General features: G+C 43.2%; 1 protein-coding gene across 1 annotated transcript; it reads left to right on the top strand.

Annotated features, from left to right (window-relative positions):
- Positions 1 to 3,374: 3,374 nt before the first annotated feature.
- Positions 3,375 to 27,428, top strand: Cgrrf1 (cell growth regulator with ring finger domain 1). Its single transcript, XM_004638785.2, has 6 exons — positions 3,375 to 3,617; positions 8,839 to 8,978; positions 16,685 to 16,862; positions 17,006 to 17,153; positions 24,569 to 24,676; positions 24,885 to 27,428. The coding sequence occupies exons 1-6, from the start codon at positions 3,514 to 3,516 to the stop codon at positions 25,203 to 25,205; spliced, it is 999 nt and encodes a 332-aa protein (XP_004638842.1). The 5' UTR covers positions 3,375 to 3,513; the 3' UTR covers positions 25,206 to 27,428.
- The last annotated feature ends 104 nt before the right edge of the window (positions 27,429 to 27,532 follow it).

The raw sequence follows: 27,532 nt of genomic DNA, 5'->3' as shown, positions 1-27,532 counted from the left end.
CGGCCTTGGCGCCCAGCTGAGCCGCCCCAGCCTATCAGCGAGGCCGCGACCGGCACGTGACCGAGGACGGCAGGAGGCGCGGCTCAAATCCAGCCGAAACGCGAGCGCCCGCCTCTCCCCCTTTGCCTTCTGTGGGTGCAAGTAGCGCATGCTGCGGATGAGCTCGCAGTCATAGATTCACCCCAAAAGGTGGAGTATTGGAGAACCTGAAGAGACTGGAGTTCCTTCCTTCCCTCTCTCTCCCTAGCCTGTCCCTCCTCCTCCCCGTGAACGGGAGCGGTGTCTCAGTTTTCCTGTTTTTCCTCCTTCCGGCCAGCTGGAATATAGACATGGCTAGGGAGGTGGAGCAGTCATTTTAAATTACGAAGTGATCTTAGGAATGGGGGCCCAATACAGTGGAGGAAAACAGGTGTCTCGGTCCCTTGTACAGTGTGACATCATGCTATCCCTGCATTACCTACCTCAGGACTCTCAGCTGAGAGAAATACACTTTTATCTGAATTAACGTACTATTATTGGGTTTTTGTCACATATAAAACCATTTCCAATTAATAATCCACTTTTCTGCAAGTCGTCCTCACTATCCTGGGCAGTATTTTCTCCTTGGCTTTTTGGCAGAATCTAGTTAACTTGTATCTCCGTATTTCCGTGCATCCACTTGAGCATCTTTTCAATCAGTTTCCTATGCAATGAAGTGATGGACTACAAATGCAAACGGATTGTTGCCCCTACCCCCTTTAAGCAGATCAGTGGGTTTTTCGTTGCTTGTAGGGTAAATTTAAGTAGTTAAAATGACTAGACTCCTGTACAGTCTGGGCCATCAGCTCATAGTTTAATTCTCCATCAGCCACATTGGCCTTTCAATTTTTCAAATATGCTGTGATTTCTGCTACTTCAGCGACTTTATATGTTTGTAGCTTGTGTCCTGGATGCCTGTTCTCTTTGGTCTCTTTGGTAATCCTCTCCATCAAAGCTCATTTTAACCATCTGGCCATAGGGGGAATTTCCCGGATGTACCTTATATTCCTCCATTACCTTATGACGAGTTCTCGTATTTTTACATACCTCTCTTAAATAGCACTTAGAATTTTGTTCAGAGCTGTTTGGTTAACCTTTCTCTTTTGCAGTAGATGATTAATGCCATAAGAAAAGGGAAGGTGTCATTTTTATTGTTTTTCTGATTCTTTTACCATGTCTAGCACATGGCAAACACTAAATAATTTTTAAATGAGATACGTGAGGAAGTCGAGTCATGGAAGAGTAGATATGCCAAACAATGACCTTGCAGACTTTGTCCTTAAAGAAACACCACATGGCAACCCAAGATTTTCAGCAGTAGAATAAAATGTGTGCTTTTCTGCTTCAGTCTGCTGTCGAGGGCATGCTCTCGTCTTCTAACCTAACCATGTCTTCTCACAAGACTTTCAGAATCAAACGATTCCTGGCCAGGAAGCAAAAGCAGAATCACCCCATTCCTCAGTGGATTCGTGTGAGGACTGATAATAAAATCCGGTACAACTCCAAGAGGAGACACTGGAGGAGGCCCAAGCTAGGACTGTGAGGCAAACGAGCTGCCCCACATTTACCCTGTGGGAGGTCACAAGACGGTGTCCTCTTTTAATCATGGTCAAGACAATACAGAATAAAGTTTTAAAAATAAAAGAATAAAATATGTGCTATAGAAAAGTCAGTCTTGCCAGCACTGTAAAGAACACACGAAGAAAATCTGTTAGAAGGAGAGACACAAGTTTCATTGGCTGTGGTAGAAACTCATGTGGGAAATAAGGGTTGGGGGTAAGTTTGTGTTCCTGTTGTAGAAAATTCCTCAGTATAAACTTGGATCTCAGTTTTCTTTATTGCTGGCTTATGAATTATCTTATTTTCATCTTCTCATATATCATTGCTATGATTTTATTTCCTGTGATTCATTATTTTTATTTACACTTCGAGTCTCCACCATAGTTTTAGGGGAGTTTAGGGAGGGAGTGAAATTAGATACTTAATGTCAATTTACTTTCTACATTTTTGTTTTGTGATGAATATTCCTTATTGTTTTATTGCAATAAAATTGGCTTTCAGCTTTACCAAGATTTTTGTGAATTAACTATGAAATAATAGCTAAAACTGGCTTAAGGGGTAGCACTACAAATAGTATATTTCTGGATGCCCCCATTTCTCTAAAATCTTACAAATGTACATAGTTTTTAAATGAAAGTCACACCTCTAATAACTGATTCTAAAGAAATACTTTAGTTTTAAGAATGCTCATTGTAGCTTTGTGCATAATAATGAAACAGTTTTCAACAATGGAGAGTGGACTAAACTATGCTTTCATAAATCAGGTATATAATAATTAGAAGTTAATTACAATTACATTGTAGAAGCAAGCTTCTCAAAGAGTGCTACTCCAGAGAAGGCTTAATCATTTCCCAAGGGTACATGAGGCCGTAAGACAAACTTAGCTGTTTCCAGCATGCGTATTGCCCGTGATTTCTCATACCCATGGTCATTCTCCCTTTCTGCACCAGTAACAAAATCCTGATTTTGTAATGTGGGGGTTACTGCTCAGAATGCTACCACAGTTTCCCCTTCTCTGCTGTACCTCGGATGTTTTAGGATTAAATGCAAACCAAAAAGATAAGTGTTGGGAGAGACTTCAGGGAGGCAAGATGAGGCCGCCTCGCTACTTCTGCACTTAAAAGTCTTCTCCGTTAAATTTTTAAACAATTATTGGTAAAAACGAATATTAATATTAAAAAGTCTGGCCAATTCCGAGTCAAGGAGAGTTGAAGGAGAAGAGGGGGTGTGGAAGGAACACGATTGTTTTACCTTTAAGAGTCTTAGTTACACGATGCTAATTGTCCTTTATGATTAAGGCCAATCGGAAAAGGCTGGCAAGACTTGTAAGAATTGCTGTGGCAGAGGCTTCTTTTTAGTTTTTACTGTGCCTGCTTACGTGTCTTCCACACTCTCGAGGTCAAATGTGAGGGTATTTCCCTTTGATGTCGCTCCCCCCGTCCCCGCTTTTTTTTAAGTTAGCCTAGGATCTCACATTCAGGGGTTCAAGATTCCTAAATTATGCACATGAATTAAGCCTCTCTTAGGCATCAGAAAACGAACATTTACCTAATTTGGACAGATTCTGTGCCAATTCCGATTTAGACTTTGTAGGTAGAGCAGCAGCGATGACCATGGGCCAGACTGAGGCGCTCGCAGGCAACCAATCCCGGTAGCGGGGGGCGGTGCTAAAAGGGACCCCGCCCCCCTCGGAGCCAATACCTTGAGACCGGCTCGAAGAAGGCGTGGCCCGCCTGGCTGGTGATGCTGTGATTGGCTCGCTGGTTCCCACTGCCGGAGCAGATCCCGACTTCTAGCTCCCGGTCCCCCTGGGCAAGCCAGACCTTCAAAGTTTGTCCGCTCCGCAGCCCCGTAGAGGTTTTGACCCCCGGCCTGGGGTGGATTGAGCTGGGTAGGGCGAGGCGGCGGGAGCCGGGCTCAGCCTCGGCGACCCCCATGGCTGCGGTGTTTCTGGTGACGCTCTATGAATACTCGCCCCTGTTTTACATCGCGGTGGTCTTCACCTGCTTCATCGTGACCACCGGCCTGGTACTGGGATGGTGAGTGTCCCAGGGCTGGGAGCAGGGGACGCAGGGGCAGGCACTCGGAGACTGGGAGAGGCGCCGCGGGCAGCCCGAGGCCATCGGGGTCGGTGCGGGACCCTGCTGGCCCGGCTGCTCGGCGCCGGCACCCGCGGCACTGGCTCCGGTACTGTGGCAGCTTTGTTTCTAGGCGACACTGCAGCTAAGGAGTCCCAGGACTTGGTGTTGGGATAAAGTCCTGGTCCGGTAGGCTTTGTCCCCGCTCGGGGCCTCCTGCGTGCGGGGCAGGCAGCGCTCGCCGTAAACACGGCTGGTAAGGTTGTTTATGACCTGAATTGGAAACTTGGCCACAGGTAATCCAGCGGAATTGACAGCTGACTTTGCTCCCTTTGAGCATTTAGTGGTTTCTAGCTTCATTGTATGCTTTCTGAATTAGTATCTAGCCAGGGCAGCTGTGAAAATCCAAACTGTGGAGCTGGACGAGATCTTCGAATTAAGTTGCCCTGTGGGGTGGAGGCAGAGTGCCAGTGAGGGGTGAGGAGAATAGATTTGGACCGCCACGGAGCAGTTCTTTGGCTCGGGGAGGCTACAGTTTCTGTTATGGAGAGAGGACACTTGTATTATGTAGGGAAGCTTCCTAAATACACTCTGATCAAAATCATCCTACCAGCCCACAACCGTTTTCTGGCCTTTGTAACCCCTTTAAAAGATGGGGTTCAAAATGTGCCAAACAGCTTTCCTAAGTAGGTGACAAGCCATGGCCGGAAGCAGGTATGAGAGGCTCCCACTGAAAAGAAAGACCGGAGCTGTATTTTGGAGGATGAATATTCTGAAGAAGAGTTGACTGTAGACAGTGAAAAAGAAAAGGCATTTTAGAGAAGGCGTGAGCGGAGGATGTGTTAGTAACTAAAGCAGACTTTGTAAAACAAGTGCAGAAATCTCTTTTAATCGCGTATTTGCCATTATTTTAAAATAGTAACTAAATTTTCGCGCTTGCACACTGCTCCCCACCCTGCCAGTGGGTGAGCACAAATTTGCAGCGTGGGGGAGGATAAAGAGCAGTGGACACGTTTTGTTATTCTTGACCCATTAGGTTTTAATGCTGTTACTCATTAAAGAAAGTTTGTAATGGGAATTAGGAAGGTGTCAAATGAGAAAAGCAGTCTTAACCCAAGATTTTAAAATGACTGTACTGTTGGTGTTACTCTCCTAAAGCAACATAATTTTTCTCCATAAAAAATCATTACCTTGTTGATAATTACATTCTGTGGTTGCATTCTTACTTTAAATAGGCTAGGTAATTAGATATCTTAGACATTAGTATTTAGCATAAGAAAATTAATGAAATCCAGATGGATAATGACTCTGGCATCAGTGTTGAAGGGAGTCAGGAACCTCATGTTTGTACTGGTTCTGGTGGACTCGCACAGATCCTGGTTCTGCCTCGGTTTCAACGTTTAATACTAATTAGTTAATCACTTTTAAAGGGTGGAAGCTCAGGTAATTTTCTTTCTTTCTTTTTCTTTTTCTTTTTTTTTTTTTGGTGGAACTGGGAATTGAACTTGGGCCCTTGTGCTTGCCAGGCAAGCAAGTGCTTATTCTACTGAGCCATCTCCCCTGCCCCATCAGGTAATTTTCAAAGTTCTGGGAATCTGGATTAGGTACTGCTGAGGCCATGGAGTCATAAAAAGTGCAGCCACTTCTGGTCTGATCTGGGCCTAGCCTGTCGCCTTGAGCCTAACTCAAGTTTTTTTTTTTTTTTCAGCTGGTTTAGCTTTGCCTCTGTAGATAAACTTTACTGTGTTACTCTGAAATTAAACCAAGGCTGTAGATTTATTAGCTAGAAACCGAACGCTTGGATATCATTTTGATCTCACAAACATCTTTCTAATAGTATTCCTGCCAGAAGAGCAAAATGGAACCTACCACAGTCCTCACTGGTCCTCTGTCTTCCTTGTTCTGGTTCTTACCTGAGTACTGTTGTTTCTTTCCCTTTGGGTCTTTTCACAGCAATGTGTCTGCCTGCATTGGTGGGGTGGAGAAAGCACAGGAGCACTGCGTATAGGATCCCAGCACAGTAGCAAAGAATCATACAACTGGAAATATGGTATATTTCGGCTTCTGTAGGCTCTCATAGCTCCTGCTGAGAATTGTGCAGAAAGAAACGACAAATACAAGGACCCTGACCCAGCAACTGCTCACTAGAATTGGTTTTTGTGCTGTGTCAGTTTACACCACCCTGATACCTTGTTGGTCGATGTGAGGTGGAGCTCTAAGCCACATTGCTCCTTTCCAAGCTGGCTGCCCCTCAGGCCTTGCCACCAAGGGAAATAGACTGGGGGGCTGGCAGAGGTGGCAGAGCCTAGCTGCTTTCTCTAGCTGCTTTACTCTAGCAATGATCCAGTTGTTCAGTTTATTTTTTTCTACTCTCCTAGAACTAGTCTCATTGCACACACCCCCCCCTTTAGGTCTGAGTTCTAGCTCCATGGGATCCAGACTCCAAATTTCTAAACGGTAGTAATTCTCTTGTCTCTATTCCTTTGTCCTAGAAATGGTAGCTGCTTCCTGCTGTTAGTACAGCTCTGATATTCAGTTGCTTCCTTCTTCAGTATTTGGCTTATTTTTCTTCCCAGTGCTGGACACTGAACGCAGAGCCTTACTGAATGTTAGACAAGTGCCCTACTTTTAAGCCATGGCCCTGGCCCTGGTTCATGTTGTTTAATATTAAATTCTTTACCTTAGAATACTGCTGTGGTTTGGGTTGTTTGACCAGGCCCTGACTGATAGAATAAGTGTTGCTAAGAATGAGATGCTAGGGAGAAAAAACCCTCAAAGAAAGCATTTAGGGCTCGGTTCATTCTTAAGCTCCTTGCTAATGAGGCATAATGGCATCATAACTAATTAAATTGCTACCTTTGCTTGATTATGTACGATAAAATAATTTCTGAAGCAGCTGCCTCAGGGTACCAAGTGGTTAAGGCGCTTGGCGCTGGCGGTAGTGGCCACCTGAAGAACTGAGGGAGAGGTGAGATGAACTTGCAGGCAGCATTTGCACAGAAACCACAAGCCCAGGTCTTAGAAAATTGGATTTTCTGTGGTTCCAAAGCACTTTATTTTGTATAGCCCCTGAGTAAAGCTTCCAAGCATTGAACCCAGTTTTAACTATCCTGGTAATAGAATTTAGGACATCTAGTTAGACACGGATAAAGCTGCGAATCTAGACATCCCACTAGGGCAGTTTGCCTTCCCTGAGTGAAAAAGCTAGCTTTGCCTTGCCTGAAGTTCCTGTGACAGTCTCAGCGAGGAGAGTTGCAGAGGACTGTCCATACTTCACTTAGGTCTTGCCTTTTATTCTGGGACCAAGAGCTCTGATGTTCCAAGGACAGGAGCAAGAATCAGACCTCTGGAAAAGAGCTGCAAAACTTTGTGAGCTACTTAAAATTCTGTCATGGGTTTGCTTTTTCTATTAAGTATAGTTTACAGTCGCTATGGGTTTTTTATTGTTATTGATAATATTTAGAATTAATTCTTTGAGACTGGGCGTGGTGGTGTGTGCCTGTAATCCCAGCACTTGGGAGGCTGAAAGCACGAGAATCACTACGAGTCCAACTTATGTAGTAAGACCCTGTAGATCTTGTACTAAATACAGAAAAGAAAAGAAAAGAAAAGAAAAGAATAAAAAAGAATTATCTCTTTGAAAACTTACAAATTGGGGAAAAATTTTACCCAACTGACCCTCAGACAAAGGACTTCTATCCAGAACATATAAAGAATTTATAAAATAGAACCCTAAAATTTAAAGACCCAATTAAAAAAAGGGCATCTGAGATGAATAGATGCTTCTAAGATGAAGAAATATAAATGGCAAATAAATATATGAAAACATGCCCAACATCATTAATCATACAAGAAATGCAAATTAAAACAACAGTGAGATTACATCTCACCCCAGAAAGAATGGCTCTCATGAAGAAGTCAACCAACAGCAAATGCTGGCAGGGCTGTGGGGAGAAAGGAGTCTTCCTCCGCTGCTGGTGCGAGTATAGACTGGTGCAACCACTGTGGAAATCAGTGTAGAGAGTCCTCAAAAAACTAGGATTAGAGGTCCCATTGGATCCAGCTATTCCCCTTCTTGGTATTTTTCCTGAAGGATTGAAAACATCTTACTACAGTGATATATGTGCACCCATACTTATAGCAACACAATTTGTCATAGCTAAATCTTGAAAACAACCTAACAGGCATGGATCAAAAATATGTGGGATTTTTGTACAATGGAGTACTACTGAGCTATGAAGAAAGATAAACTCAAGGCTTTTATAAGTGGATGCAACTAGAGACCATACTCGTAAGTGAAATAAATCAGGCCCGTGAAATAAATCAGGCCCGCATGTATAAGCGCCACATTGCCTCCCTAGTGTCGGAAACTGAGTCAGTAAGATGCAAAAGGTAAAGTAGACACTGATAAAGGACAAGAAACTGCTCAAAAAGGAAATAACCAGGGTGGGGGAGGGGAGAAATGAAGGAATATATATACAAGATAGCAAAGATAATTATACTAATTTCTATTAGTTTATTGAAAGGACCAACTAGTGTTTCTACTGTTTGAGCAATCTTATACGCCCATACCTGGTAGTCTGAGCAGCTGCTTTGGAAATAGCAACATGCAGTGTAACAACCATTGTTAATTTCTTATCATGTTTCAAAATTCTATACTGTTTCTATATTTTTTATTCTTCCCCCCCCCCCCCCATGGAACCAGGGATTGAACTCAGGCCCTTGCGCTTGCCGGGGAAGCGCTTATTCCACTGAGCCATCTCCCGGGCCCCTGTTTCTATATTTTTTATTCTCCTTAAAATAAAATAAATGAAAAATTCACCATTAGGGGGTGAGGAAAAAAATAGTTTTTTGGTTTTAAATGTGTGTGAGTTCAGCCTGGGAGATAGCTCAACAGCATAAGCACCTGCCTGGAAAGCACAAAGGCCTGAGTTCAACCCCCAGTACTAAGAAGCAAAAACAAAAAAGAATGTGTCAGTTCAGGTACATGAACAGTATATTGCAATTCTGTAAGACCTTACATTTCTCTAAATTCTAAATTAATTTACTAAAATCGTGCAAATTGAGTACCTTAACCTCTTTTTCTGACAGGTTAAAAGAGTAGCTAATGAGTTACGAACTTCACATTGGCATAAAGTGTCAATACTTGCTAAAGCTGTGTTTTGTTCTTTCCTTTCCTCAGGTTTGGTTGGGATGTTCCAGTAATTCTGAGAAATTCAGAAGAGACCCAGTTCAGCACAAGAGTGTTCAAAAAGCAAATGAGACAAGTGAAGAATCCTTTTGGCTTAGAGATCACTAACCCATCCACAGCTTCAATTACAAGTTGGTGCTCTTTTACAAAGATTTCCTCTTACCCCCTGTATTCCTTAGCTACTGAGCAGCACCTCAGGATCCCCTACAGAGGCCAGGGGAGAGGCCCCTTTGGCCTTCGTTTTTGTTTCTCCTTTGCTTTCTCTTTAGACCTTTATCAAACTCTTACTGTGCTTCTGTTTTGGCCCAGGCTCTAGACTGACTACTGCAGATAAATAGATTAAGAATGTAACAGTTTTGTTCTGAGGAATTTATCAACTAATAAACAGAGGCACATACACAGGAGAAGAAAAGTGTCACCAGTCTTCACAAGCATAATCTGTCAGGACACTGTGCCGTTTCCATTGGTCTTCAGTTAAATGGGCAATGACGGTTATCTAAGTACAGTTAATGTAAGGTTGTTGTCTTCTGAAGAGCAGTGATTTTTCAATCTGAAATTTTGGTAAAAGCTTTTCATATGTTATTTTTGTTGATGATAAGAATGGGTGACAGTTGTTTCTGTACTTGGAAAAATAAATTTTTGACAGGACCATTTAGGAACCACTATAGGGAATTACAAAGAAACAAATGGTTACATTTAAGACCTCCATTCAGGAAAAACGTGAAAGAAAAGAATATCCTAAGCCTCATTTTTAATTGTTTTTTCTTTTTGGGGGGAATCCTATTGGTTAAAAAATAAGTATTTACCTCAGATTTGAGAAACTTCTTGGAAGAGGGAGAAGCAGGAACAAAGTTTTGAGAATTAAAAAATAGCATGTTAGAGAAACAAGAAGTCACTTGTTGGGGATACACAGGTTGGATGGGTAAGAGATCAGTCTAGGGAGACTCAGGCTCTCCGCTGGCCTCTGTAGGGAGATCCTGAGGTCCTGCTCAGCAGCTAAGGAATACAGGGGGTGGCAGGATTTACAAGAAAGGTAGTGTGCAGTTTTGAACCTGTGGGCTCCAGAGTGCTGTTGGGCGCATTCAGTAGCGCTCAGAGTAGGGTGGTCTAGGCACAGGGCTGAAGCCTCCAAAGGGCTCTGGGCTGAGACGCGAACCTTTTACTCTTATTACCTTTCAGTATCTTACATATAGATTCTTTTAGCTACTGCCCTGGTTTGCGTCTGTTCTTCTGTCTTCGTTACTTTTCTCGATGCTGAAACAATCCCCAACACCCGCAGTTCAAGGAGGAAAGGTTTATGTAGCTCACAGTTTATAGAGGTTTTGTCCCAGCACTGGCTGGCTCCAAGGCAGGAAGGCCTGGCGGACAAGCATGAAAGATGAGAAACAGTTCATGGCGGGCAGAAGGCGGCAGAGCGCCAGGGCACGACCACAGCTCTTTCCATCCCTCATATCCTGTCCAGGCTGCGTAGGGCGGGCGGCACTCACACGCTCCCTCCTAGCACCTGTGATCCTAGCGCTGCACCATGGATCAATCCCAGTGTCCCACAGTCTAGATCCAGCCACCTGTGCCCGTGTGAGCTTTGGGAACATCTAGACCCGAGTCATAGCACCTTCTCAAGGTAGAAGCTGTGTGCGTCCACCTTCTGCTCTGCTCTTCCCTTTTACTCCTTTGAGCAGCGCAGTTGACTTTCCCTGACACCCCGCACTGCAATGGCTTCTCAAGATCACTGGCTACCGCCTCTATCCCCAGCCTCAGACCGCCAGTGGACATCACTTTGGTGGAAGAATTTCAGGCCTGAGTTGGCATGATGTCTGCAGTGTTTAATAGAGCTGATGAGTCATGGTCCACCTTCCTTAGACCGGTTTTGTTTTGTTTAGCTTTATAGAACTGGGGACTGAACCCAGGGCATTTGTACTGAGCTACGTCCCCAGCCCTTTTAAATTTTTTTATTTTTACACAGGGCCTAAGTTCGTTAGTTACTCAGGATGATGATCTTGCCTCAGCCTCCTGGAGACCTGGGATCACAGGCCCCCTTGCCCAGCTTTGTGACCACTTCTTTTTTTTTTTTTTTTAATTAATTTTATTGAGAAAGAAGTGACCCCTTCTCGGGGCTGGGAAGATAACTCAGTAGAATAGGAGCTTGCCCAGCAAGTGTAAGGGCCTGAGTTCAATCCCCGGTTCTGAAAACAAAACAATGATTGATCTATTAAGATGACAATATGCAATGTATTAATTATTGAAACTGCTGGTAATCGGTTTTGAAACTGTCTCATTGCTATTTGTTTCTCAATAACAAATAGCAATAAATAAATATCCTATTTTGAAAAAAAAAAGAAGTGACCCCTTCTTATCTAGTACAACGAGCCCCCAACTTGGTTGGCAAATCGGATTATTTCATAAGCCCCACAAAGTGAGTCTTACATATTTTGGACATAAATGTTTTTTTCTTTTCTTTTTTTTTTTGTACTGGGATCAAACTCAGGACCTTGTGCTTGCCAGGTGGGTACTTATGCTGCTGAGCCATCTACCTGCCCACAGATACACAGTGTAAAGCATAAAACACTTCACATGTTCCTTGATCTTGTCCTTGTTCTTTAGAATTGCGCCAGAGGTTGAACGATTCCTGTTAAAACAATGAGCAGCGCCTACCTTCTTTTCACCTCAGTTCCATCTCTGTGATTTTCACTTCTGTTACCACCGTTACTGTTCTGCGCTTCCCAGCAGCCCCTGCACATCACCACAGCTTTAGCTCTTGTTCCCGGACACTGGGGCTGTGACGGAGCGCTGCACCACTGTACACTGCTGCACTGTGCAGGGAGCACGCAGCAGCCCAGCTGTGGCTGCGTCGGCAGACACCTGAGCTGCTTCAGTGATTTGTTCGCATCTACAGATGTTCATAGTGTGAAGTCTCTCGCACGGTGAAGGTTTGCAGGGAGAATGTCCATAAAATGCAGTCTCTGTCACTCTGGACTTACTGTCGGAAATTAGCATATTGAGTCACTGTTGCTCATTAACCAATAGCTTGATTCAAAAGGCAAAAAGTACCAAATGTCACATCCTTCCTCCTGAACTGTAAATAATGCACCCTGTGAATTGATATGAGTTCATTCTGACATTGTGCGTCTCAGAAAAGTAACGGTTAAGGTAGGACACAGACAACACTAATTTGTGGAGAAGACAGCAGCCTGTGCACCCTTGATGAACACGGAATGGTGAGGGCTCAGCTCTCCCTCTTTGGCTCTGGACCTGAGCAGGCACAGGGCCCCCTGTGGCCATCGAGGGGCACTGCAAATGAAAATACAGCCAGGAGGCGTCCTTCCTGTGTGCAGTCCACAGCCTGCCAGGGCCGCACAGTGCTGAGAAGTGCTGCAGCGCATGCGAAGCAGGGACACCTGCGGGCCGAAGAGTGCCCGAAGCCCACCAGTGGGCAGAGCCGGCCATGTGCAGCCAGCCCTGCGCGGAGGTCGCTCAGCTGAGCCCACGCAGTGGTGTAGTATTACTTCCGTACACAAATTTTTTTTCAATGTGTACACTGTGGCAATGGTTACTGAAGAACTGTGAGTGCTTATTGTATATTAGCTGTCTTCTATAAGGAAAGTAAGCATTTTGGTGGGAGTTGTACTTAGCAGAATAAAAATTCATTTCTTTAATCTGTGGAAGAGAGGGTGTCATTATAGATGTCTGTACAGGATGCTGAGACAATCTTGTGACAATATTTGTGACATTTTAAAATGTTCTTTCATTTGATGTATTGATAGTTTAGTAATTTGGGATTTTTTTTAAATCACTCTACCTAAAGTATCTGACGTTAGGCAGGGAGGGAGAGAACATCTAGAAAGCTTATTTAACTTGAAAACAAAGGAAAGAATCAGTTTCAATCTTATTTATTTCTGTTTACTAGGAACAGGTTCTTAAGAGATTCTTTATTGTTATATAATGATACTGTGTTTGGATTTGTGTTTCTGTTACCAATATAGAGGCTTTAGTCAAATTTTGCTAATTGGCATATATCTGTTGAATTGAATTAATTTGGTTCAACATTTTGTCATTTTAAGAATAGCTTTTTTGATTTGTAGCTTATTTCTCATGGCAAGAGCTAACGTAAAACTAGAGAACTGAGCAGACTAACACGCATAGCATTCTGGGAGGAGTTTGTACAGTTCTCGTTCCACAATGTAAACTCTCCTCTTCATTATCCTTATGCCCGGTCTCTGTGCACAGCACCTCTCACTCCTTGAGGGATTCGGTGACCTCAAGGCATGTGACTTTCCTCCCACTTACTTGTCTTTTTCCCCAGTGGCTCAATGCATTAGACCTACCCTCGACATTTTTCAGCTTTTTACGAGATTGTCTCATGCTTTGCTTTGTTTGCCTATTGCAGCTCTGCTAAGCAAGAGCAAATCAAGAGCAGTTGCACTATTTTCTTCACTTAATTTTGACTCTGAATTTTGTGCTTTACAGTTATGACCCCATTCTGCTTGATGCTACTGGTCTAAGATGGCCTTGTGTGAGCACTGGAATTTAGAAGGCCAAGATGACGTGAAAGTAGGAATCTCTGTACAAGTGGAGAAAGCTAAGGGGGAGTAGTTTTGGTAGGATGCGAACTACCATCAGGTGACATCAGTCAATAATTCTTTTCTGTAGTAGGGCCAAATTTATGACAGAATGTGAAGAAGGAAATTTTATAGTTCTTTTGATGAATTTCTAATATTAGTTTAAGAGGCCCATGTACATTGATATTCCATTGTCAAAGGTCACAGGCACTTCCTTCCAGTCAAATATACTAAGTCTATAAACACGTGTTTCATGCTTGTCTTATGAGTCTCTGGGCTCCTTCTTGGAGCTCTGCTTTTTTACAAAGCAAGTAAACTTAGTAGTTTTGTATGTTCTGTAAGTTGAGTTTATTTGTTAAGGCTTTTGTCCTGCCTCCCCCCACCATAGACTACCAGCTCTGGAGATTAAACCCCACAATGCTAGGCAGGTGCTCTGATAGCAAGCTGCATTTTCTGCCCCCAGTGTTCTTTTAATTTAATTAATTAATTAATTAATTAATTTAGCAGTACTGGGGATTGAACTTGAGATCTTGAACTTGCCTGACAGGCACCTATGCTGCTGAGCTATCTCCCCAGCTCATTCCAGCATTCTTTTTAAATGTGAACAGATATAAATGGCTGTCCTCTTACAAGATAAGCAGCGTTACATGCATGCATATATGTGTATTTGTGTGTACGTTTCTCTACCTTGATTTTTCATTTAATATATTCTGAAGATCATTTTATACCAGTACATATGCATATTCTAATATGCCTTAAACAAATTATTTTGAGGGGGCCAGGGAGATGGCTCAGTAGAATAAGCGCTTCCCTGGCAAGCGCAAGGGCCTGAGTTCCATCCCTGGTTCCACAAAAAAAATTATTTTAGGGGTAGTGGGCTTTGCGCTCAGAGCCACACACATGATACAGCAAGCGTCAAGGCTGGGGATTATAGTTCCGCATCATGAGTGCCTCAAACCCAGCGCTCACACACCCCAGGCAGGTACTCTGCTACTGAACAGCATCCCTTGCGTGGCCCAATTTTTTTTTTTTTTTTTTTTTTTTTAGTCTTTTTGAGACAGGATTTTGCTGTGTAGTTCAGGATTACCCCCAACTCACTTTGTAGCCCAAGCTGGCCTTGAACTTGCATCTGTCCTCCTGCCTCCTCCTCCCAAGTGCTGGGATTATAGGTACACACCACCACGCTGGGCCTCAATTCTTGCTATGCTGCAGAGTACTTCCTTTTATAGTGTTTATTCACATAATCCCTACTGGTGGGCCTCAGGGTGATTCCAGCTTTTTACTGTGCTGACTTACCCTACAATACATCATCTTCCCACATTGTTGCCAGTAGGACAATAATATTAAAGTAGTTACTTTCTGGGGATATTATTATTATTTTAATGTATTTGGTTGTTACAGGGTCTCGCTGTGCAGCTCGGGCTCAGTGATCCTCCTGCTTTCAGCCTCCCTAGAGCTGGGATTACAGGTGTGCGCCACCATGCCCAGTCTCGGTGGCCAGCTCAGCATGTCCTGGGGGCGGGGCTGGTGTGGTGCCAGGGATGGAACTGCGGTCCCTATGCTTGCCTAAGCCTGCATAAGCAGGTGCTTTAGTCCACTGAACTATCTCACTGGCCCCTCTGGGTTTATTTTTTTCAACTTTTTCATTTTTTTCTTTTCTATTTTTATTTGCTGTCTATGTCCAACTTTTCCTCTTGTCTCATGTTGTGGGAGTCTGCAGGATACAACGAAGCATCAGTGTGATTTTATGTGTGTGTGTATAAATTTGTATGAATGGAGTGCTTCCAGCTACTTAATAGCTAGTGGACTTTTCCACTTTCGAATTAATGCTTTACGATTGGAATCATATAAAAATTTGAAATCAAATTCTACTTCAACTATTTAGGTAGTGTTCCTACCAATTAAAAATGTCCACTAACTAATTAGAAATGGCCCCAGCACTGGTGCTGTGTGTACCAGAATCCCAGACCGTGTGTGCGTACCACCGAATGCGGAGCACAGAAAATCAGGCCTGGGATCTGTGCAGGGCCTGCTTACACGTGCCTGTGTGCCACACATGGACTTGTGATCACGTTTTCAAAACCCAAGTAGTAAGTCAGCCAGAATTTCTTAGCAAGTAATAGAAAAGATCCCAATAAAATGATCCTGAGTAGCTCATAGAATTGCTGGTACATTTAGAAAACAGAGAAACCAAACTCCTCAGCTGGGAACAGTGGCCAGAGCTGTGTGCCCTGGGGTCCAGTGTAGTCACCACTGCACTGAGAGATGTCAGATGTCCTGAGTGGCACTGTCCTCGAACTCAACAATGCCCCAGTTGCCACTAGTGAGGAGGACGTAATCACCTTGGTGACACCGAGTAGGTGCTATATAAATGCAAAGTAACTATATAACTGGCACGTCTGCTTACAATTAATATATCCCCTTTTCAAATTGTGATCTTTTCTTTCATTAAAAACAAATTCACAGGCCGGGGAGATGGCTCAGTAGAATAAGCGCCTGCCTGGCAACCTGAGTTCAATCCCCAGTTCCACCAAAATACCCCCCAAAAATAAAAAAAAATGCACAAGAATGTTGCTGTGAGGCCATCTAGCTTTTGGATTCTGCACTTGCCTCAGGCAATTTTGCATATTACATGAGACATTAACTATATGACAAACTATTAAATGTTACAAATATATTTATTAATATTAGTAAAGCTCAGTTTCTTTTCAATATTTTCCTTTCCTCATGCTCCTGTTCTGGAGCCCATAGGTTATGTGTCCACTTTTGAGGCTGACTGTGCCTGCTATCCTTGTCGCCAGGGTCATCTGCACTGTAAGGTGGGACACATCTTGGAGTCACTGAAGAAGGAAGTCAAACTGATAAATTCTAAAGCTGAAAATGTAAGGAGGAAGAAAGCACAAAAACGGTGGCACTGGGCTGGTGAGATGGCTCAGTGGTCTAAAGCACCTACTTAGAACAAGCTTAGCAAAACATAGGGACCACAGTTCAATCCCCCAGCACCACATGCCAGCCAGCCCCGCCCCCTGGTGGGCTGAGCTGGCCACACACACACACACACACACACACACACACATAAATAAAATTAAAAAAACGGTGGCACCAGTGCAAGTTCGAGGCAGTCCCCTCTTTTCTAGGTGCATAGCCCACAGCTGGCGGCTGTCCACATAACCCCAGGCAGCACGCTCAGCGCCCAGAAAGACGAGGGCTTGTGTCTGCCCTGCAGAATTGGGCCACAGCTTACGGGAGGTGACCTCCATCCCCCCGCTCTGTTTCTACAGCTGGCATAACCTTGACCACAGATTGCCTCGAAGACAGCCGCCTTACCTGCTACTGGGGCTGCAGCGTCCAAAAACTACACGAAGCCCTCCAGAAACACACGTACTGCTTCCGAATCAGCACGCCCCGCGCGCTGGAGGAGGCGCTGTACAGCGAGTATCTCCACCAGGAGCAGTATTTGTATCCTTTGACCTAATGTTGGCGTTAACGTGTGAGAACCAGACTCTCTGTGACTCAATGAAATGGTACTGAGTTGTCCCTTATTTTTGGTGTATTTTTATCCTTTGGCTGTAGTGGCAATTTGCCTTTACATTTTCAAAAAGTATCAAAAAGGACAGCAAAGAAGAAATATATTGCCAGTTACCAAACGACACTAAAATTGAAGACTTTGGGACAGTGCCCAGATCTCGTTACCCATTGGTGGCGCTGCTCACGTTAGCTGATGAGGATGACCGAGAAATTTATGATATTGTAAGTAACTTAAAAATTCTGAAAGCATTATTTTTAGCTGGTTTGGATAGTGGTTCATAATTGTTTTTTTGAAGTAGAAAAATTATTTTAATTTCTGAAGATATGCTTTGGCCTGGCTGCATTTGTCTTGACAACAAAATAGGAAGCGTGCCAGTGTGGTTTTTATAGATGTAACAGCACTCTCAGGGCATGACCTGTTTTTCCTTATGGGTCACCAGAATAGGTTTTGTTTAGGAAACAAAAGATCTGTTATTATTGATAAAGTTAAATTTTTCTCTCTGGTAGTTTGCTCTATAGAAAGTTTGTTGGGAAATGTTTCCTAAGAGTTTAGTCCTGAATAATTAAGTGTCATCGTGGTGACCCAACACGCTCCATTAGAAGACAGTTCCCCCTTCCCTTTGTGTAGCTACAGTCGCTCCGTCTCCTCAGTGCCCTGCTGCTGCCTGCACGTCGGGTGCTTGTGTTCTCAGAGAACACAGTCACCTTGTTTTCTTGTTACATGCTAATGGTTGCCTTCGTCTGGTATCTTAACCCAGCTAGGAGGATAAAAGCAGCTTACAGGCTGAAGAGGGCCTGAGCCTTGGTGAGCGTCCAAGTGTGGTGGGCATTGACACAGGGAGAGCACAGCTAGTGTAAAACTCCGAGATCCAAAACCCTTCAAAATTGAAATGTTTTGAGCACTGACTTGTTGCCACAGTAGAAATTTCCATGCCTGACTCTGTGTGGACTGTCACTGTCAGATGCAGGTGTACTAAAATACTGGATAGGTCTGCTGAGATAGCTCAGCGGTCTAAGTGCCTGCCTACAAGGACCTGGGTTTGAACCCCAGCACCACATGCCATGCCTGCCCTGCCCCATGTGCACCAAGGTGGTGTGGTGGCACAGGCCTGTAATCCTACAGCTGGGGAGGCTGAAACAGGAGGATCACTACGAGTTCAAGCTGCATAGTGAGACCCTCTACCAAATACATTAAAAATAAATAAAAATAAAATACTGGATAAAATGTTCTTCAGGCTCTGCATACAAAGTGTGTTTGAGACAGAAATGAATTGCACAGTTGGACTTGGGTCCTGTCCCAGGATAGCTCTTTTTTTTTTTTTTTTTTTTTTTTCAATACTGGGGATTGAACTCACGACCTTGCACTTGCCAGGCAAGTGCTTATCCTACTGAGCTATCTCCCCGGCCAGATATCTCATTATACATGTACAGAATCCCCAAATCTGAAAACTATCCAAAGTCCAAAACACAAATGGTCTTAAGCATTTCAGTTAAGGGATATTCTCCCTGTAGATGAAATAAACTTGTGGCAAAATTGTAATAATCTATTGGCATAACAATACCTTATATACAATTTACTACATTTCTGAAGTTCTTGGTATAGACTCATTAATAAAGAGTGATAATTTTACACTTTGTGATATATAAAGTGCATTCACTAATGGTGGCTTTTTCCTTCCAACAATCTAGCATGCTAGGGGAAATGCCCTTAGACTGAAGCAGAGTCAAAAATTCCCAGTTATTTCTTGACTTTGTTCATCCCTGGGGATTAAAACCTAGCCCTCATGCTGGGCTAATGTCCTACCACTAAGCTACATCCCAAGTCATTTCTAATCTCTTTAAAAAAAAAAAAAAAAAATCTTCAGTTTTTTGTTTTTTTTTTTAATTTTATATATTTGGTACAAGGTCTTACTACGCAGTTCAGACTCATCGTGATCCTCCTATTCCAGCCTCCCCAGTGCTGGGATTACAGGTGTCCACCACTTTGTCCAGTCTTGGTGGCTGGCTCAGGGCAGGGCCAGCACAGCATGTGGTACTGGGGATTGAACCCTAGTCCTTGTGCTTGCCTAGGCAGGCACTTAGACTCTGAGCTATCTCTGCGACCCTAGTTTGCTTGTTTGTCTGTTTGGTAAGTACCAAATTGAAGATCTGTGGAGTCGAAGTCAGCTTTTCCATTTTCTTTTCAATTCAGAGTTATGAAAGCTGGGCGTGATAGCACACACCATGACCTCACAGTCCAGAGGCTGAGACAGAAAACTCGCCTTGCCTTCAGGGTTAGCCTGGGCTACAGAGTGAGCTCAAGACCAGCCTGAGCTCCGCAGGGCAACCGTGTCTGAATTAAGAGTTATGGGGAAAGGAGGGGAGGATGGGGATGTAGAGGTCAGAGGGTAAAAAGTTGCATGCAGTGAGTCTAGAGACTTCAATATGAAGACTGATTAGTAATATTATATTGACTTCTTTCAATAAAAGATAAACGTCACAGAAAAAAGAGTCACTGAAATGATGGCCGTGTTAATTTGCTTGATGGTAGCAACCCTTTCACCATGTAGAGTGTATGTATACCAGGACATGTTCAATACCTTCAGTGCACACAGTCTTTAGAATGCCACACCAACGGGTGTATCGCCTGGCACCTGCAGAGGTCCAGTGGAGGTCGGGCAGGTGGGAGCGAGGCATCTCGACAGGCAGTGTTAGCTGCTCTGCTCACACCGGGCGGTGAGGGCCCTGCAGCTGTGTGCATGTGCTGCCCAGAGGAGCGAGCAGGTCTTCTCCTCCCCCCTGCCCCCAGCTGCAGATAAGTGGGACCTGCTGTGTTGGCCTGCACGGGTCTAGCCTCTTCATCCCTCCCCTGCCCTGCTGGCCAGGGCCACCCCTCCCGCTGCTGTGTCTGTCGCTCCTGGGTGCCTTGGCTTCTGGTTCTCTGCTTCTCTCTATGTATTGGAACTGAACGGTCAGATCGCGTCCTCTGGCTTCCTGGTCCCCTGGAGGTCTCTTTCCGAGTTCAGGGCTCTTTCTTTGTTATCCAGCTTTCTTCCGGCATCTGAACAGGAAAAACTAATTCTGGGGGTGGAAAGCTGTATTCCTGAATAAGTACCCCTTTAAACTTTGTGGAGTGTTCTGTGGTGCAGAGAAAGGGGAGGGTCCACTGGCCCCACCTCCACAAAGGTGTCGTGGCCAATTCTTTCGGGGCCTGGTGCCCCTGTCCTGTTCTTTGCTGTTTCCCTATCTACATCCCTTCTGTGTCTTATTCAATTTCTGGGCTCCATCTCCTTTTCCTGTTGATCTTTGTTTCTCCTTAACCTCCAAATTTGGGGCTAGCATTTGCACTGAAGCATACTTGTTGGTATATTTTATATCCGGGTTCTCTGTTCATAATTATTTATTTATTTTTGGGGGCAGAACCTGGGATTGAATGTAGGCCCTGCGCTTGCCAGGCAAGCACTTATTCCACTGAGCCGTCTCCCTGGCCCGTTTTGTTCATAATTTTTATTTTTATTTTTTAATTAAAAAATGTTTTTGAGACAGGGTTTCACTATGTAGTTTAGGCTGCCCTTGAACTCACTATATAGCCAAAGCTGGTCTCAAAGTCAGCAATTCTCTTGCCTCAGTCTCCCAAGTGCTAGGATTACAGGCATGTTCATAATTTTCAAAGTAAGCTACTTGCTATTTGCTTTTCATATGTGGTTTTATCTGCATTTTATTGTGGGGTCATAGATCAAAACAAAACAAAAACAAGTTCTATTTCCATTATAACATGAAAGAGTTACCTAGTCCGGTTAGGAGCCAGTTTGTTGTTTAAAAAAACAAGAACTGTTATTATATGATTTTTATTTAAATTTTTTTTACTGAGTTACGTTAGGGTTTTCTTTTGTATTATTTAAAGACCATATTTGTGGCAGAAGAACATTAGGAAATTAGACCAAAAGAAGGGACACAAGTCACCTGTCTTGTGGAGGCCCTGTAGGGTCATGCACAAACTGCTTATTTGTTTTTTAATTGCCCATTTTTAATATTTTCTCGTTATCGCGATGGTTGCAAAGTGATGGCTTTTCCAGCCTAGCCTCCTCCTGGTCTGGCCCAGTGAGCTATGAGCCAGTGGCTTCCCCGCGGTTTCCGTGTGCGTTTGCTTCTCTGTTATCTCTGTGGCCTCAGGAGCCTCCCTGTCCCCGCCCCTCGCACACTGTACAATGCGATACTGCATTTGATCATATTGGTGCCCAAACCCTCTTCTCCCCACCTCCTATGAGATAGCGCATTTATAGCCAAACTGTGTATTTGGATTTGTCTCTCAGAAATCAGAAATCTGGCAAGAGACCCTTTGCTGCAGTCCCACTCGGCCAGTGCATAGCCAGGTCCTTGGTTTTTTATTGCCCCTGCCCATCTCTGTGTGCCTCATCTCCCTTCTCTCGCATGCAGAAGTGTTCCTGATTTTAGAGAAAATGCATTTAGTTTCCCCCCATTTCATATGATGTAGGATGTGGGTTTGCTGTAGATAGCCTGTTATATTGATACAATCCTTCAGTCTGTTTTCTTCAGGGAAGAGTGTTGAATTTGGAAGGATGTTAAATTTTGTCAAAGCCAATACATCAGTTGAGATCAGTATGTGGTCTGTACCCTTCATGCTATTTTTGTGGTGTATCATATTTATTGATTTACATATGTTGAACCATCTTTGTATCCCTGGAATGAAACCAACTTGATTATGCTGTATGAGCTTTTCTTTCTTTCTTTCTTTCTTTCTTTCTTTCTTTCTTTTCTTTTTCTTTTCTTTTTTTTTTTTTATGTATTTGGTACAGGGTCTCACTGTACAGCTTGGACTTGTAGTGATCCTCCTGTTTTCAGCCTCCTCAGCGCTGGGATTACAGGCATGTGCCACCATGCCCAGTTTCAGAGGCTGGCTCAGTGCACCCAGGGTCGGGGCTGGCACAGCATGTGGTGCTAAGGATTGAACCCTGGTCCCTGTGCCTGCCTAAGCAGGTGCTTAGTCAGCTGAGCTGTCTCACTGGCCCTTCCATGAGCTTTTAAATTTGTTGTTGAATCCAGTTTGTATTTTAAAGAGTTTTTGCATCTACATTCATTATGTATAGTGGTCTGTAGTTTTCTCTTTTTTGTTGCTTTGTCCTTGTTCAGTTTTGGTATCAGGGTGATATTGGTCTCACAGAATGAGTTTTCTATCACATGGGTAGTTTGAGGAGCACTGGTGTTCTTCCTCAGATGTCCGGTCCTGGGCTTTTCTTTGTTGGTAGACTTTTTATTACTGCTTCAATCTCATTGCTTGTTACTAATTTATTTAGATGTATTATATGTTGTTGACTCAATCTTGGTAGGTCTTATGTGTCTAGAAATGTCAGTTTCCTCTAGATTCTACAATTTATTAGAGTGGAGGCTTTTAGGATAGTCCCTACAGATTTTCAAGGTTTCCATGCTGTTTGTTGTAGCATCCCATTTTTCCATTGCTAATTGTATTGATTTGGGTCTTCTGTCTCTTTCTTCGGCTAAGGGGTTATTAGTTTTGGTTATCTTTTCAAAGAGCCAACTCTTGGTTTCACTGATCCTGTGCATTGCTCTTTTACTCTCTCTGTCATTAGTTTTCATTGTTACCTTGATTGTTTCTTTCCTCTTGCTAGGTTTGGCTTTCATTTGTTCTTGTTTTCCTAAAAGTTTGAGTTTTATTAGTAGGTTATTGACTTGGTATCTCTGATTGTTCTGATAGAGGCCCTCCCAGCTGTACCTTCCCTTGGCTGGATCCCAGAGATTCAGGTGTCTTACATTTTTCTGATGTTTAATTATATTCTAATTCTCAATACCTTTTTTACTGTTCCTTTTCTGTGTGTAGGGTTCAGTGTGTTCTGCAGTGCTGGCCAGGTAGTCATGAATTCATTTCATTGATGCTTATCTTGGAAGATGTTTCTTCTTCAATCTGGAAAGATGCTTTGGTTATCTTTTCAAAGAGCCAACTCTTGGTTTGGAGTTGGAGGGTGGGTAGAGTAGTTTAGGTTGGCAGTTACTGTCTTTCAGGGCTTGAAGTATATCATTTCATGGTCTCCTAGCCTTAGAGTGTCTGCACTTAAGTGTGCAGTTATTCCGCTGGGTTTACCACCATTTCTGACATAGCATTTCTGTCTCACAGTTTTGAATATTCCTTCCTTGTTCTGTATTCTTGGCATTTTAACTAGACTCTGACCTAGCTCATGTTTGTTTAGGGGTTCTGAGTCCCTCCTGTACCTGGATGTCATACCTTATACAAGATGTGGGAAGATTTTTTTGTTTCACTGAGTAGATTTTCTGTGTCACTAGTTTGAGCTGCTGCACCATAGTCTGCTCTAAACATTCACAAATTCAGTCTTTTAGCTGCGTCTCAGACCTCTTGGGTGTTTTACTCATGACTTTTTTTCATTAATAGCGTTTGAGTGTAAGAATTCTTCAGCCTTATCTTGAGGCCCTTCTCATACAGTTTGACAGCAGTAAGCACTGAAGTATGTGAATGACTTTTGACAAGTGTGACAATTAGAAACATACAGCTATATTCAGGGAGAAATAGTCGCAAAGCAAACTGTCTGAAGACGTACCACTCTCAGTGGTAACCGAGGGTACTGCCTTTTATTCGTGGTCATCTGAGTTCTGTGACCAGTGCCTCAGTACTGCGGTGAGGATCAGAAACCCAACGGAACATGCTGTGTGCATCTTTCCAGGGCTGAGATCCCAAGGAATGTTATTGTTTGCAAATGCAGATGTGCAGAAAGACCCTTTCCTCATTTACTGAAGGGTTTCAGTATTTCTATACATAATGTTTTCATTCACAAAGTCCATATTATGAAAATATACTTCCAATGACTCAGTTTGCAAAAAATACACAAATAATTAGAACTCTCCAAAAGGGCTTACATGGTTAGACCTCCAGTACTGGAAATGATGTAAAGGTGAAGTACACAGTGTAGCTAATTGTAATAGTCATGCTAACAATTTAAAATAATGGGGAAGTGGCCAGCAAGATAGCTCAGTGGACTAAGCGCCTGTTTTGGCAAGTGCAGGGACCAGGGATTCAATCCCCGATCCTGCATACCATGCCAGCCTCACCCCGGGGGCACAGTGAGCCAGCGGACAAGTCCGGGCATGGTGGCGTACACCTGTAATCCCAGCACTAGGGAGGCTAAAAACAGGAGGATCACTACGCTTCTGAGCTACATAGTGAGACCCTGTACCAGATACATTTAAGAAGAAAGAAAGAAAGAAAGAAAGAAAGAAAGAAAGAAAGAAAGAAAGAAAGAAAGATTTTAAATAATAGGGAAAAATTGGAAAAAAAAATCATTCAAAGTTTGACGTATAAGAATATTACAAGGATAAGTTATGAGCTGTCACATGAAGGTAGTCACAAGGGCCAGCAGCCTTTCAGATTCTGACTGTATTTTGAAGTCATTAATGTCAGTTGTGTTTCCTTCTAGGGAATGGGTATCTTTGAAGAATGTATTCACATTCATTTTCTCTGTAGTGCTTAGGTTTTTTTTTTTTTTATGATTGTATATAGGCCATAAGTGTTCACATTTATGTTGGTCTCTTTTTTTGAAGAAGCATTTTTTAATGTCTGTGAAATAATATAAGAATCTTAAGGACTGACTAGTGTTGAATTTTTCTTTTAGATTTCCATGGTATCAGTAATTCATATTCCTGATAAGACTTATAAACTTCCCTGCAGAATATTGTATCAATATTTGCTCCTGGCTCAGGGTCAATTTCATGATCTTAAGGTAAGTCATGCCTTATCTCTGTCTCTCTTGCTTGCATGGTTTCAGAGAATAGGTGTTTCTAAAGCAGTAATAGTGCTTCTCCGTTGTCATGGACGTAAACTGCTCTTTGCTCTTGGACTTGCTAGCTCATAAATTTTAAGTTGTGCTCATGACCTCCAGGCCTAACGAGTCATTGTTATTTATAATTATCTTTACACTTTTTTTCCAGCAACTTTTCATGTCTGCAAATAATAACTCCACTGCCTCCAGCAGTCCCTCACCAGAAGAGAAAAACGCGGACCGCAACTTGCTGGAAAAGGCTGGACTGGGTGAGAGTGAGGTGGAGCCGGCGGAGGAGAGCAGCAAGGACTGTGTGGTGTGCCAGAACGGGGGCGTGAACTGGGTGCTGCTGCCCTGCCGGCACGCGTGCCTGTGCGACGCCTGTGTCAGGTATTTCCAGCAGTGCCCGATGTGCAGGCAGTTCGTACAGGAGTCCTTTGCGCTTTGCAGTCAAAAAGAGCAAGACAGAGACACCGTGAAAGCTCCTTGAAGGTGCTGTTGCCGCTGAAAACTACACTTTCTACCTGAGATGCAGATGGCTGTATCCTTAGAGTTAATCCGGATGCAGGGTCAACAGTATTGACCGTCAAAGAACATTCTCGTCTTGGTTGTATTTATGCAATACATGGACCGTGGGAGTGAGTGGCTCCCTTCTCCTCAGTGCGGTGAGCCCGGGAATACCACAGAAATACAAAGAGCTCACAAGAATGTAAACATTGAGCTTGGGATCACTAGATTTCATAAAATCATTTGGAAAACTCATTCTGAAAAGCAATCTGTCTGAAATTTCAAAAGCTAAAATTCTCAAGATTGCTGAATATTTTGCTTTCAACATAATGTGGAGTGGAATTTGGAAGAAACGTATTTCTCTTTAATTGTATGTTCCTCAGTTTATAAGCTAAGCGTTGGAAAGGACTTCTTCTTTGAATCCTTTCCTGAAGTACGCTTTTATAAATATCAGTCTCTTTGGTTTGTAATTTCCTTAACATCATAGTTACATAAGCACAAGTCTTAATTTTTAAATATAGGTTGTTAAATCATAAATGCAAAGTATTCTTCACTGTTCCCAGTGTATCACACATTAAAATAACACTGAGCCATAGGTGCAGATATATAAAACCCAGATAATAAAATATCTTGGGTAATTAAATTTATCAGCTTGTTTGTTCAAATATTAGATTAGCAGAATTACCAGGGAAGATCTGAGAGACTCTTTATGCCTTCCCTTGGATTTCCTCCTGCAGAGCAAATTTATTCACAAGAGAAGGGCTTTTCAAAAAATCAGTAAAAGAAATAACATTTTTTCTAATGTATTTTTATTCCAAATCCGGTATCCCCCCTGGACTATGAAGTACTTCACTTTTTTCCTTACAATGTTCTCTTGAGAGTTGAGGAACTTGGCAGACAAGATGTCACTCTCCAAGATGACGGAGAGCAGGGCTGGTGGTCTGTAGCTCGCCCAGGTTCACCACCACTGACTTGGCATAAAAGGGAAAAGTGAGCTTCCGCTGCCTTCTTGGAAGATAATGTTCTGCTCACCGATAACGTGGACCAGGGCAAATAAACTGTAGCACTCAGGGAGGGTTTTCAAGCCTTCTGTCCTGTTTGTATTCAGAGTGACCTCTTCCCTTTGTCTCTGTGTTTTCACTGTCACTTCATTCTAGTCAGATCCTGCACTTTCAGGTGGACATCTCAGGTTGGGGATGTCACTCATGGCTGAGCTCTTGCCTAGCTCGAATAAGGCTTCAGCCCTCAGTCCTGTTCCCTTGCCTCCCAGTCTGTTCTTCATGTATAAACCAAATCAAGCTTGACCCACACTCAGTAACTATGTCATAAATAACTTGTAGGACTCAGCTACAAAGGGTCAGGCAAGACTTGTCACCTCAAAGTATTTGTGCATGAAAGGAGCCTTGGTGGCTGGTTAGAAACACCTCCTCGCCGCCTGGAAGTCACTACTGCCCCTGCCTGCGATCACTAGCAGTGTAACAAGGAAGCCTGAATACTCACGTTAGCCTGTAATCGGGATCCTCCAGTCCCTTCTTCCAGCCTGGCCAGGCCATCCTGCCTTCCTTGGCAGATCTGTCTGTGCCTCAGCCATCCTAGAAGCCTCACTGCTTTCTCCTGGGAAGTAGATTTTAGCAATTCTGTAATCCTCCACTTGTCATAGCTCATTTTTATAACTGGTAAAATATTTAAACCATAGGTTTTAGCACTTTCACCTTTCAGGTGTAAAATTCAGGGACATTAAAATACATAATTGTACAGCCATCACCAGGATCCATTTCTAGAACTTTTCCATCCCAAACCGAAGCTCTGTGCTGCAGGGCCCCAGCTCCCACCCTCCATCCCCGCCCTCCCGGCTCTGGTAACTGTCATTCTACTTCCTGTCCATGAACCTGGCCGTGCCAGCCTCCCCACACAAGTGGAGTCATACTGCATTTGTCCCCTCCATGTACTTCACTGAGCATGCTTTCTAGGTTCCTCCATATCGTGGCTTGTGTCAGAATTTCATCCCTTTTAAAGGGGAATAATATTCATTCAGGTACTATTGACCCGATACTTTTCATTCCTCCTAAAGACAGTATGTCCTCTGTTCTTGCTGCCATTAAAGGAATTGGTTTCCCTGCACAACTGTAATATGACAGATTTGGTAAACAATCACAGAAGAACAAGTACAAATGGCTCTGATTTAACAATGCTTCTTTCTACTCAACATTTTTTCTACTTAACATTTTTCAACTTTTCAATGTTACAAGAGTGAGGCACATTCAGTACCAACTTCAAATTTTATTTTATTTTATTTTATTTATTTTTTTT

The sequence above is a fragment of the Octodon degus genome, unplaced genomic scaffold, assembly GCF_000260255.1.
Source record: "Octodon degus isolate 3935 unplaced genomic scaffold, OctDeg1.0 scaffold00102, whole genome shotgun sequence".
NCBI lineage: Eukaryota > Metazoa > Chordata > Mammalia > Rodentia > Octodontidae > Octodon > Octodon degus.
The sequence above is the reverse complement of the archived record's forward strand: the minus strand, read 5'-3'. Positions and strand labels throughout refer to the sequence as shown.